Genomic DNA, 13,702 nt, shown 5'->3' with positions numbered 1-13,702 from the left:
TGCTGTCTTCTACCTCCCGTGACTGGCCCAGGATCTTCGCACAGGGTGAGGGCACAGCTCTGGGATGTGTGCAGCGAGCATAGCAGGCTGCTGGAGCTTTGTCTCCCAAAACTGGCTTACTAAACCCTGCTGGGGCACAGGTTAGTAGTGTGGGCAGAGATACCTCGTGTTCATTGAAAAAACTGATAACCTGCAAATCATGGCAAGCACCGCAGGATGGGCTGGCAAGGCAGAAGAGGTGAAGTTGGCAGCTATTCAGCATGGCAGTGGAACTGTAGGAAGTAGAGAGATGGGGACCTCCTGGAGGTGGCGTGTGTATCCTGAGTGTAGCTCTCATTGAAATCTGCTGGCTTTTCATGTTGAGCAAACAGAGGGCCCAAAGGTAGATGCTGTCAGTACTGGATGCGCTTTCAGCCCTTACTAAAGCCCTCAAGCTAGTTCTCTAGGTATGCTTTCAATGTGAGCCACAGAGCTGAGAATCCATAAAGAATTATGGACTGCTCAGACAACTAGTAGAGAAGAAATGATGGATTCAAGATGGCTCTGCAAAAAGCAGAATCAAACACTTTGGTGGAATGAAGACCTGAAAATTGGACCAGCTTTTTGATGATTCCTCCCCAAACAAGAAGAAGACTTAAGATCACCCACAAGTCCTCCAGACAACTGCTCCTTGCGAGGAGACTGCAAGACAGTGATTCCCAGCAGTTTTAGAGTTCTGGGAGACAAGGGAATAGACATCTTGCTCAAATCACAGTTGGCATCTATGAAAGGACAGACAGATTATATAGATTATATTTAAAAGGCATTATGGAAGAGGAACAAGATTTACCTGACAAGATTGAAATTGATTTGAAAGTGGATTTAAAATGATTGGATACAAGAATGACATGGGGGGGGAGGTTAAACTGGACATAATAATAATTAACAGGGATATGTAAATAATAAACCAAGAGAATAAGCTGGATGATTTTCCTATCTTGGATTTACAAAAGAGACTCATTAAAGCTTTGGGAAAAAATTTGAGAAGGGGCAAAGAAAAAAATGAAAAGAAATCAATTTCTAGAAAATTACTGAAAGGAACTAAAGATTTTTAGAAGAAAAAGGCACAAATATAAAATTGATTTATTTAAAGTTCAATTATATATTTTGTTATTTCTGGTAATACTCAATGGACATTTACTTACATCAGGACTAAATTGGGTGTATTTTAAGAAATGATAACTTACTTCTTTTCCTTTACTATATTCTTATTTTTCTTTCTTTTTTATTTTTCTTTCTATTTTTTCCTTTCTGATCTGCAGTTTCTATTTTTTCTTTCTATTCTTTTAGTTTTTAGTTTGCATTAGCTTTTATGGTTGTAACTTTAATCTTTAATAAAATTAGTACATAAAGAAAGAATTATAAATTGTTCACACTTGGGTGTATAAAGCCAGAAACAAATCCACATTAATTTGAAGCCTATATATTTCTTGATAGCATCTGAATTAAATTATTTCCTCCACCAACAAGGAGGACTTTCAAGCAACATGATTAACTGTCTTTTTAACTGTTTTGTTTATAATTTTCCAGATTTTCCCCCCTCTCTTCTTCACATTTTAATATGATGCCATAACATTTTGTTAATTTGTTTGATATTATAAAATATGTTTTGGACAAATTACCCATCCCACCCAAAAGTAAAAGTAAAAGACATGGAAGTCTTTATTTTGAACATTCTTTACAACTCTACCGCATGAGAGGTATTGATCCAACGAGCTGGTTGTCCACAGAACTTCAGAGAGGGACCAAATATTGGTTCTGAAAATATATCTGGATACTCATCTAATAGGTCCCTGTGAAGCAAAGTAAAAATCAGAAATCTTAAATAATCTAAAGACAGATTCAGACTTCAGCTTTTATGAACTGCTGACAGCTAATGACTTAAAAAACTTGCCGAATCAGAGTTCCCTTGAGGGATGGATCCAAGCCAGCTTCTAATGGAAGTGCAATACTGTAAGATTAAACTAAGTATAGAAATATATACCACATTACATCAATAAAAGTAAAGAACAACTCACTTGACAATGCAAATAGAAACTGCCATCTGCTTATTTCACCACTTTTGTTAAAAAATGACAAAGGTGGCCTCCAGGTTGCACTATCCCACTTACTCAACCCTCTGTATATTAAAATGATATGAAGAAGAATCAGCAGAACCCTTTTTTATAGCAAATTTTCAGTTGGATGATTTTTTAAAAATATTCAAACATACTAGTTAGTAAGAAAATTAAGTGTATACAGTAGTCTGACATATGTAATACAAATTTCTAAATAGTCCCCTGACTGGTAAAACACTTGAGATGAATTCTTCAGACCACTATGTAACTGAAAGTGAACATCTGCACACTGTACAAAAGCCAAGGTATAACTTTTGCTTTATACTGTATTTCTTTATTTATTTTTATATGATAGAATTTAATGGCTATCATTCCATATATCTAGGCACAGTGCTGTACGTATGCCTTGCCATACAATGTAAGTGCATGTATGAAATAAATTCTGTGTCCCTCGCCCCACAGTCCATGAACACATTGTATAAACCAGAGATGTATTTAGACCACTATATTTCCAACAATTATTTAAGCCAATGATTCTTCCTAAAAGGCTAACTGCTTAATACATGCAAAATAATATTGTTGTTGACTTAATTGTGCTAGAGATTAAACTGAGGCATTTAAAACTGCCCACCCATATCCAGGTATATTTTCAGTTCAATTTGGTTTCCGCTAAAGCCACATGAAAACAGATACAGCTATTTTAATGACACAAAGAAATAGAATATTCATGCATGTGCACTTTTAACAACTCTTTCAAATAAAAGCCGATCCACTGCAAAAGCCTTAAAGATGAATTAATGAAATATTGCAACATACGAGGTTGTTTCTTCAGAAGATTCTTTATTGTCGTCATCGTCACAAACTGAAAAACTGTCTGCTGACACATTGGTGAAAGGTTGGTTTCTCCCTATGACTTCCAGGCCATCCAGATCCTTCCTCAAGAAGGGAGAATAAGAAAAAGCACTGTGTTCTCATTTGTTTTTCTTCTATCGTTCAAAAGAAGAATCAGACTGTTTAAATGACATGTGTAATGTAATCTTACAGGAATTGTTATATGGCAATTTTCTGATCTATAAATGGGTTTATGTGTTGAAAGTGTCATACCGGGCTATAAAAATCCAGCGTTTCTAAAACCTCCTTTAACTCATTTCTCCGATGCTGCAGGAAGAGACTTTTTTCCCAGGGGCGATGAAAAGGGAGATATTTTGGTGGACTGGTACCTGTAGGAATATCTGACAGTGACCTAGGCAGGTACACAACAATACATGTAATAACTTTACTAAGTTGATGCATATCTACTGCCAAGATCCACTATGATTGCCCACGTTTCTCCATAGCTGTATACTGCCATTCAGGAAGTGATTTCAGGTTTTTTTTTTCTCTATTGGCACAACCCAGTATAAACATCCAGTGCTTATAGTGCCTCACCCATTTCTCTCCAGATGCTACGTGGTTTCCCAACATGAGTAACCTCTTCTGGAAATCCCAGATCTGTCTGACCCAATGTCGTGGTTAGACCCTTGAGTTCATCCCCAACGTGCACAGGCTGATTCCAGAACTCATTCCCTGAATAGCCCTATTAATAATGAAGAAAGCCAAAGTCATACAGATATAAGCTTAGTTTTGAGAGATAGAGTAAAGAATATAAAATAACATTTGACAGAGAGACCAATGAAAAAACCATAACAGGAAAAGAGTAAGGTAAATGTAAAGATTTCCCCTTTCCAGTCATGTCTGACTCTAGGGAGTGGTGCCGGAATAAGAAAATTATTCTAATTGTTATATAACGGCTCACCAAAGGATGACAAAAGTTATATCCAAATTTGTTCCTACTATCTGTGATTACTGTCTTCCCTATCCTGTTTTGATAACTTAGAATATATTTATTGCCCTACACATCTATTAAAAAAGAAGAAAAAATCCATGCTATCTTCCATTGGAAAACTCAGAAAATAAGAAGCGCTAAGCAAGTGGATGGATTTAAGGAACATAAAATATAACAAATAAACAGAATGGAACCTTGAGTTACAGAAATGCAAATTCTAACTGAAAAGGTGTTTTTTTAAAAAAAAACATTGTCATAGTAGAAGAGTTTGACAGCACAACAGTTACTTACCAGATCTGTTCAAATGAGGGCTAGACATACCTCTGTGTGAAATGTTTTAATTTGTATTCCTGCAGTGAGCAGAAAGCTAAATTCAATAGCATTAATGGCTCTTTAATAGGCTTTAATAGGCTCATTAATGCCTATAACCAACAAACACTTTACACTGAGCATCTGCAACCACATTTCTACAGTACTTTGACCTCAGTGTTACAGCTTGTGATCATATATAGGTAGAGAATTCTTGGTGTTCCCAGAGTCTGGTTGTTTGCTTGCAGATGTTTCATTACATAACTAGGTAACATCATCACTGCACTCCACAATTCAACTCTGAGCCACCTATGTTCTTTTCTATTGGAATATATACGGTAGGTGCTTTGGTCATTCCTTTCCAGTACAACTGACCAATGTCTAGAAGTTTCCTATGGTAACTATTTTTCAGGACACTATGGATGTATATACACCATCTTAACTATTTAGAAAAGTAAATAATCAACAGCTTATTCAGGCACAGTGGGCCTCCACAATCAAAAATTAACAGATTTTTTTTTTTAGTGGCTGAAATCCCAAAAGATCATCACTTCTCCAGGGAATCTGACAGTCATGCACTTTCTAATCTGAAATCTCATGAGATCTCATTGCAAAGACATCAAAATATTGCATGTTTTTCCAATGTCATAAAATGACTAAAGCATGAACCTCTGACCTAAATAAAACCAGGAGAATTATTTGCAGAATTATCACCTTTCCAGAATACATAGCTGGAATACTGCGGTCAATTAAAGTTCGTTGTTCCTGGATTCTTCTGTAGTGTTCTGAAAAATTCATCAGCAACTCGTTTTCAGATTTCTGAAGACATTCTGAGAATAAAAATAAGAAATGAAACAATATCATAACAATGTGGGTTCAATATCACAATTGCCAGGGAATCAACCTCATCTAGAGCTTTCATCCTTGAAGACCATCTCTTTTACTTTCAAATTTGCCCAGAATTTCCCTCTAGAGATCATTGCCAACACTAAGATGTATCTGCCACAGAAAACAATAGTAGATCTGTTCAAGTTTTATATTACCACACAGCATTTTTTGTTGTTTCCTCCTGAGTGCCATGTTGTGCTGCCAGTTCTGAAGGGCCCGGTGTTGAGACGGAGGGCCCTGAGCTACTTTCTTTTCCTCCTCAGGTTTCTTTCTATAAGTTCCAAAAACTGAGACTGCGCAAGAAAGGTGTGATTCCTCAGGAATCATTCGCACTATCTGAAAGGAGACAAGGAAAAATTCAGAAAGGCAGAGTGGTGTCCTGATGGGTGGCCTAGCTAATTAGCTCTTTATACTGTCTGCATTGTCCATGACCCTGCTCTTGAATGAGGGCTCTTGAATTGCTGCTGAGTTGTCGTTCAGACATATTGATGAGGTTGTGTGATGTTGTTCTTTCAACAGTTCATTTCATACTAAGTCAATTAACCAACACATGGATAAACATGGTAGCTATTATGCTAACAATGTTCTCAAAAATGCCGCTTTAGCACAGAAAGGAAGAACAGTAGAAAAATAATATAAAACTAAAGCAGTAGCTGAAAGTACAAGGCTGAAATCATGACAAAATATCATAAGCCCTACAGTATAAAATTTGATAAGGGACGCGGTGGCTCAGTGGGTTAGGACGCTGAGCTTGTCGATCAGAAGGTCGGCAATTTGGCGGGTCGAATCCCAAGTGCCGCGTAGCAGAGTGTGCGCCGGTTACTCGTCCCAGCTTCTGCCAACCTAGCAGTTTGAAAGCACGTAAAAATGCAAGTAGAAAAATAGGGACCACTACGGTGGGAAGGTAACAGCGTTCCGTGCGCCTCTGGCATCTAGTCACGCCGGCCACATGACCACGGAGACGTCCTCGGACAAGCGCTGACTCTTTGGCTTTGAAATGGAGATGAGCACAGGCCCCTAGAGTCGAAAACGACTAGCACGCATGTGCGGGGGAACCTTTACCTTTCACCTATAAAATTTGATACATAACACACCAAGGGAAGAACCACTGCAGGCCCAGAGTCACTTCAAAACGAGAAGGGTGGCAAATTAATTTAATAAAAAAAAATTAAAAATCCTACAGAAAAATTGATTTGATTACTATATTCACAGTACTTTTGCATTTTTGTAATACTATAGCTAAATTATGAGACCTTGTTAATTAATCACATATCAATGGAAATATTTAACTAATATTTGCAAATAACATAATACTAACCTGAGCATGACCTTTTTTTACTGCTTCTTTCTTGAATTCCTGGAGAGTTCCTAAAATGCTATATGGGGTGATATATCCAAAGGTATCAACTACGGGTGCTTCTACACCTATAACAATATTAATATTTAATATATAATATTAAATGTGTTAAATATATCATGCAGCATACACATTCTAAGACTGGAGATGCAAATTCTTCTATTTCTGGCTTACAACTGGGAATCCACCAATCAGAATGTAGCCACAATGACATGCGCTTAGAATTTAAGAATTCTGAATATGAGAATTGGTTCCAAGCCAATCACCGTCCTTCCATATAAACAAGGAAAGGAAAGCATGCAAAGGCTATCTTCTGCAATTCTTTCTGTTTTGCAGCAGTGATTGTTTGCATATGCATACTAGGAAGTACAGAGCTTTGCTCTGGGACACATGACCATAGGGAGGGGAGGCTTAGGATGTAGCACAGGTAATCCTTGACTCATAACTACCATTGGGACCAGAATTGTTGCTGCTAAGCAAGACATTTATTAAATGAGTAATGTCCAATTTTATGACCTTTTTTGCCCCAGTAGTTAAGCAAATCACTGCAGTTGTGAAATGAATCACAGAGTTATTAAGCAAATCTGGCTTCCTCTATCAACTTTGGCTGTCAGAAACAGGCTGGGAATGTCACAAATGGCAATCACATGACCCCAGGATGCTGCAATGATCATAAATACATGCTGGTTGCCAAGTACCCAAATTTTTTACAGGGAATAATCAGAGAGTGTGTCCATAAATTGCCTATGTTTTTTGTACGTGTAGATCTGAGCATTTCTAAGCAAGGTGAATACTTAAATGTGCTGTGTGTTTCTACTTTGATTCGTTTGTGAATTTTTATAGTTAAGTATGCATATGAAGCTCAAAGTAGGGTGTGTTTCAGTCCAGGTCACAAATGGAGCCATTTATATTATTCCAAAGTGTTGCCCAATTGCCTTTCCTTATAGGGATGCATTGCCACTTTTTTCCTGTATTTTTGTCCCATGTAGTCCCCAGTAAAATCTGACTAATTTTAAAATCTATTCTTTCTTTAGCTGGCTTCTCCCAGAATACCAAATTTGGTTCTATTGTAGTCTGTATTCAGAGATTTGTCCTTCTGACAGACAGTTCTGAACTTCTTTACCTAGCTCCTTTTTTACCATTTTACTGGGTTGGAGAAAATAAAAATCTTGCCTGATTACTCCAACACTTTCTTCAATTGCAATAACCTACTTATTTACCCATAAATTGAAATCATGGATTTCTTTTTTAGTGAAATACCTAATTGTCCTAAAATGGAATTTGTCATGACATAAATTCATGAAATCCCTTAAAATCTATCTCATATATTTACCTCCTAAAAAAAAACTCCATGCAAATATGCACACGTTGTAGAAAGATGTGTTTTTCTTGCAATTTTTTTTAAAAATTACAAAATAATGAAAAACTGATGAAATAAAGCAACAAATGAATATAGTGATTCAAAATAAGTACAGACTGATCTGTACATCTCTATCTTCATTCTATCCAGAATTAATTAAAACCCAAGGAATCCTGAAATTAAAAATCTGTTCAGGAATTTCTGATATTTAGCATCTTTCCCAGATTGCATATAACTATGACAGTATTTTTTCCTGTTCTGTCTCCATAATGTTATTTTCATCATATGCCCACAAGTGAGACAGCACAGTTCATGACTAACTGTACTGGGTATTAAAGTAATATTTTTTCTCATGTGCAAAGTTTTCTCTCAGTGTGCGTGCAATCTTTAATCTCTGTCACCCATTATCTGAAGTCAGATGACTGCAATGAAAAGAAGCAGTTGAGGCACAGTCAGGACTGCAATAGGGAAGCCAAATTTCATGCCAATTTTGTTTTCTGTTTATTGAAAGATGGATAAATGGCTCTTTTACCAGTGAGGAAGGACACTAAATTATTTCACATTTTAACATTAGGGCCACAGTATGAAAAAAAATGAGACAACTGTACCAGAATAATTCAGTGTTTTCTCTGATTCATCTGGGAGAGCTGGATAAGCAACTAGGAAATTAGCTTTTTTCCCAAATTCCTGTGGCCTAGATTTGCGTACAAGGTACTTCTTGATAACAACAGGTTTCTCTTTCTTTTCTTGAGGAAGTTTTTCAGCCCGGAGCTACAAAACAAATACATTTTCAATTAACCAATATTTACAATGGTTCTACTTTCACAATTTTCATTATACTGCCAGTAATAGGAGCTACAGAATTTATCCAAAAGATGGAATGAAGCTTGATGTGCTTTTCTGTCCTTTTGCATGAACAAGATGATAGAATCTTTTTTCTTCATGTCAGAATTTAGGTATCCACATACTTTCTAGGTTTCCCTTATCTCTCTTACAATATTTCTGTCTTCCACCACACCACAGGTACCCCTTCCTTTTCCTGACATGAATACATTAAATTGCATACATAATAACTTATTATCATTGAAACTTTTAGTATAAATTGGAAAAACAGTATTTATTTCACATAAAATGTACATAATTATTTCGCAGGATGTCACCCATTGGTAAGTAGCTGTTTTCCATATAAGTAAAAAAGAATTTGAAATATTATCACAATATGACATACAGAAAGGGCATTTCCATACCAGTCACATATGGCATCATCTAATGTCATATTGCCATTACTGAGATTTTTTTAAAAAATTCCTTTCCCCTTTACTGTTCCATTGGTACGGTCCTTTTCCCACTTGTGTCTAGCCACAAACATGCCCTGGCAACATACTTTTTTCTGGCATGTTTCCATTACAGTGCCTTAATTTTTTTCTCCAGTCAAGGGAGAGATGGCTCTAATATAGCTCATACTAGGTCATATATTGGAAGTTCTTGGATTCTTGCGAGCGTGTCTCTTTGGTTCCACTTTGCCTATAGTGCAAAGCCTGACTGGAGGCAGAGCCACAGGAAGAGATGACCATAAACTCTTAACAAAACTGAAATGAGAAACAATGATCCATGACGACTATTTTACACATTCAAGTGTTGGAAGGTTTTCCCCACAAAGGGATGAGACCAAAGCAATTGGGCAGTATTGAGTTTCAGTGTTTAGTGACCATAGTCTAGCTGCAGATTTCCTGACATTTCACTGGCAACTGTGGCTGACATCTTCAGAGGCAAAGGATCTGCTATAGAGACAACTGAAGAGGCAACTGAATCCAGCCAGTCCCTGGCCTCTGAAGATGCCAGCCACAGATGCTAGCAAAACATAAGGAAATCTTCTGTCTAGACCAGGGGTCTTCAAACTTGGCCCTTTTATGACTTGTGGACTTCAGCGTGCCTGACTGAGGAATTCTGGGAGTTGAAGTCCACAAGTCATAAAAGGGCCAAGTTTGAAGACCCCTGGTCTAGACCATAATCACTAAACACTGAAGCTCAACACTGTCTACAGATAAAGGTCATGAAAGCTATATCAGCGAAAGGAATTACCTGAAATAGGGAAAAATTTTATACCCACCTTTGCCAAATCTTCTGGCTTTATCGCAAGAGCCTGGATTTCATCTCCTTGCAGTACACAGCTCACAGGTTCTGGCTCTTCTTGGACTGGTGAAGAAGGCTGCTCAAATGGTTTGATTCTTTTTCTTTCTGAAAAAAACACTAATTTTCTCTATGGCATATGCAGCTGTGTGAGTGTGTGTGTACTGTACACACATAAAAGACAGAGAAATCAGAGAGAGAGAGAGAGAGAATATACATGCATACTGTCTACATGCAATTAAAAATAATTCAGGAAGGACTCCTCTTTTCTGGTAGGCGGGTAGAGTCATAACTGCAAGTAGACATGATCATCAATAGATTTTTTATTATTCTATGCAAAAGTGTATTACAAATTTCTCACATTTGGCATTTTCCCAGTCATATAATAATTCCAATATATATGGTGGTTTTAGCATGACCAAATCAGAAAGTTTTCACATTTAATTAATTGTGTTATGCATACAATTAATTCAATATTATGCTAATTATTAAAAATTCAGTTACAAAAGGTAACTTTTGGAGGGATTACAAAGGCCATAGCCAAGACTTTGGGTGAAAAATCATACCTCTGCTCTAAATCAAAGATGTCATGTTTTTGGGTCCAAAGAGAAGCTTGTGTAGCTAAATGGAAGTTAGTCAGAGACCACACATACATAATATAGTCACAAATATCCTCTTCATGAATGGAAGAAAGTGGACCACACAGAAGGGGAGACAGGACTTGTCAAACAGTTGTTTTCCAAATGACCTAAACTTGCACTATGATAACTTGAAGCAGTTCCTAATACTTTATCACCCATCCCTGATCTTGAATGAGATCTGTTTCTGCTTCCTTGTAAGAATAGTTCCTCTATTCTCTTTTATTCTTTTCTATCCTGCTTCTTGGTATGAAAAACCTGAAGCAATAATACCTCCGAAATAACAGATTAAAGCTAAACATTAAAGTAGCATACATTTGAAATTCAGCTAAATAGTACAATGCAAATTGTCAGTTTTTAAAAAAATAGAAAATGCCTATGGTAGGGGGTGAACTTGACCACTTTCTAAAAGAAGAGTGTTGATGGGCTCAAGAACATTTACTTTAGCAGCGTGTTCCAATATATTAGTCATGATCTCTGTCATTATGCTGGACATAGTGAAGTTCATATCACATTTCATGTTTTGTGCTGCATTCTGGTACTTTCATATAGGGAACCTTATTTTTATAAAGAGCCTTGGTGGAGCAGTGGGCTAATGCCTCCTTAAGTAACACCAGCTGCCTGCAATTATTGCAGGTTCGCATCCCACCAGGCTCAAGGTTGACTCAGCCTTCCATCCTTCCAAGATAGGTAAAATGAGGACCCAGATTGTTGGGGGCAATTAAGCTGACTTTGTAATAATGCCGCTTGGGGGTGAGTGTGAAAGCCCTAATAAGCAGGCATATACATAGAATGAAGGCTACTGCTAAGCTTGTAAGCCGCCCTGAGTCTTTGGAGAAGGGCAGGATATAAATGTAATAAAAATTAAAAAAAATAAAAAAATAAAAAAATGCAAGCCTTTCTACATACTGATCAAACAGAAACTGAATATTTTTTTTACCCTATATTTTGCTTTTCGTTATTGGAATATCTGTTCATCTGCCTCCCTCTTACCTTTTGTTAAAGCACCCTTGGTGAATTTACATTATCCCATTTACTAAGCTAATTTAGGTGAAGCTTCACCTCATTGTACAGTACAAGTTCAGGATTCAGCTATTCCACAATCTTATCATACATCTATTTTGAGAATCTATTACTTCGGTATCAGGCATCACAATCACATTTCCAGCAGATTTGTATCGCAAAATTTGATAATATTAGTCTGAGATTCTTATAGACCTTACATCCCAAAACAATGGAAAATGTCCTACCAGATACCTACAACATTTGTCATACTCCATCACTGAAAACATGGGTCCTGCCATACAAATTATATAGTGTATATTACATATATTATATATAAATTATATAGTGTATATTCCATACAGCCCTTGTGAACTCTCAGGCTTCCTCCTTCCATTATATATTCAAGTTGGACAGTATTTAATATTTTATTGTTATGTATATATAGGGGTGTGGGTCTATACATATGTTGTATGTAGTATGTTTTAAGAGTGTGTCGTGTATGTGTCTCACTTTGAGAGCGGGCAACTAAATTTCATTTTTGATGTGCACCATTGTGCCCACAGTAAATGACAATAAAGATTATCTTATCTTATCAAACACATTTGCAGGATCGTTATTCATAAGCTATTTTTGATTAGCTGCTTCTCTCTGACTAAAGGAAGAAAAAAAGAACTTTGAAGGTTCAAGCCATAGGTTTAGCAGTGGCTAGATATTACTAATAGCTGCAAGAAGTGACCACAGAAACTGAAATGCATAGCCTGATTTTTTTTGAGCTTCAGGAGTTCATTTGTTGTTTTTATAATGCAGACAATATGGTCTATTCCTTTATTCATTCATTAACCACATTTTAAAGTTATTAAAGACAACAATCATATTCTTCTACATTAAACACTGTTTGTCCTGGAATCTGTTGCTACTGTATGTTGCCCACACTGTATGTTGTTCACTCCATCTTCTCCCTTCACTTTGCACCCACCTGCTGTGCTCTGTCTACATTAAAGCATCCCAACTACCGGTAGGATGCTCAATACCCCTTTTGTTGCTCCTATCTGTCTTTCTAGGAGTCCGGTGTCTAATCAAACCCATTCCTTATACTTTCTTTTGCCAGCATAATGCTCAACACTATCAAGTTGAGCAAGCATTCAACCTTATAATCTGATTTAAATAGTTTTAAATCCGATGAATTTTACAGAGTGCACTACAGGGTGAGAGAGTACAGTATATATGAGGTCACACGGAGTTCATTAATCTGCTGCAGCCACTGCCATGGAATTAAAAGAGAAAACGTCTACATCAATATGGTAAACATTTTAATTAAAGCTTTTAATAATAATCCTTTATCTCTGAGGGTACCAGGACAATTATAAGCAACACACAAAGCATTATCCCTGTTTTCTCCACTACTACTGCTGGTCACTGTAACAATACTAAGTTATACAGAAAATGATCCCACAGGCTGTGTCTTACACGAAATTTATTAGAGAGATGCATTTCCAAATGCTCATTTCTAAAAGCCTTACGGAATCCTCCACGCATACCCACGATTGAAGGATGCATTGTACCCGGTGCAAAAACTGCACAGTTTTTAGAATGCCTCCCCTTCCCCGCTACGAAGCCCCCTGGGCTCCCTTTCGTAGCCTACCGGGGGGCGTTTTACTGTTGCGCGATTCCTTCTTTCCCATCTTGTTCATTATTGCTGACGGTCACCAAGCTCCGGAAAGACCCCAACTTCTCCTGGGCGAGCTGCTGCGCTTCCGCAAGCCTAGAGCACGCGCAAGCCGCCGCGTTCTCGTTTCCATGGCAATCGCTTTCCTCAACCGAGCCTGGAAGTCTACCGCCTTTCCTCGCGCTCCCAGTCCCATGGCCCAGGGCTGGACTGGGCCGCTTTCGGAGAGTTGGTGGAGGGAAGCCGGCTCGGGTAGTCGAGGCCCCCCCGCAGTTGTGCACGCGCCTCATTGCGCGTATCTGGCGTGTTCGGTCGGGCCGCGAGCTTCTAGAATCTGGAGTGTTTTGTTTCATTAAAGATGTAAACCAGGGGTCTTCAAACTCGGCCCTTTTATGACTTGTGGACTTCAACTCCCAGAATTCCTCAGC

At 37.7% G+C, this 13,702-nt stretch overlaps 1 protein-coding gene across 1 annotated transcript in view; it reads right to left on the bottom strand.

Annotated features, from left to right (window-relative positions):
* MYCBPAP (MYCBP associated protein) overlaps positions 1 to 13,144 on the bottom strand; it is a gene marked incomplete at both ends in the record, with an annotated part of 34,667 nt that extends 21,523 nt beyond the window's left edge. The window contains 9 exons of the mRNA XM_083353402.1: positions 1,730 to 1,797; positions 2,913 to 3,028; positions 3,201 to 3,339; positions 4,243 to 4,343; positions 4,945 to 5,060; positions 5,274 to 5,454; positions 6,437 to 6,543; positions 8,444 to 8,606; positions 13,076 to 13,144. Coding sequence (XP_083209528.1) covers positions 1,730 to 1,797; positions 2,913 to 3,028; positions 3,201 to 3,339; positions 4,243 to 4,343; positions 4,945 to 5,060; positions 5,274 to 5,454; positions 6,437 to 6,543; positions 8,444 to 8,606; positions 13,076 to 13,144 — 1,060 coding nt within the window. The remainder of the gene's footprint in view (positions 1 to 1,729; positions 1,798 to 2,912; positions 3,029 to 3,200; positions 3,340 to 4,242; positions 4,344 to 4,944; positions 5,061 to 5,273; positions 5,455 to 6,436; positions 6,544 to 8,443; positions 8,607 to 13,075) is intronic.
* Between the last annotated feature and the right edge of the window lie 558 nt (positions 13,145 to 13,702).

Source organism: Vipera ursinii (genome assembly GCF_947247035.1).
Source record: "Vipera ursinii genome assembly, chromosome: 2".
Lineage (NCBI taxonomy): Eukaryota > Metazoa > Chordata > Lepidosauria > Squamata > Viperidae > Vipera > Vipera ursinii.
This window is presented reverse-complemented; position numbering and strand designations above follow the sequence as displayed.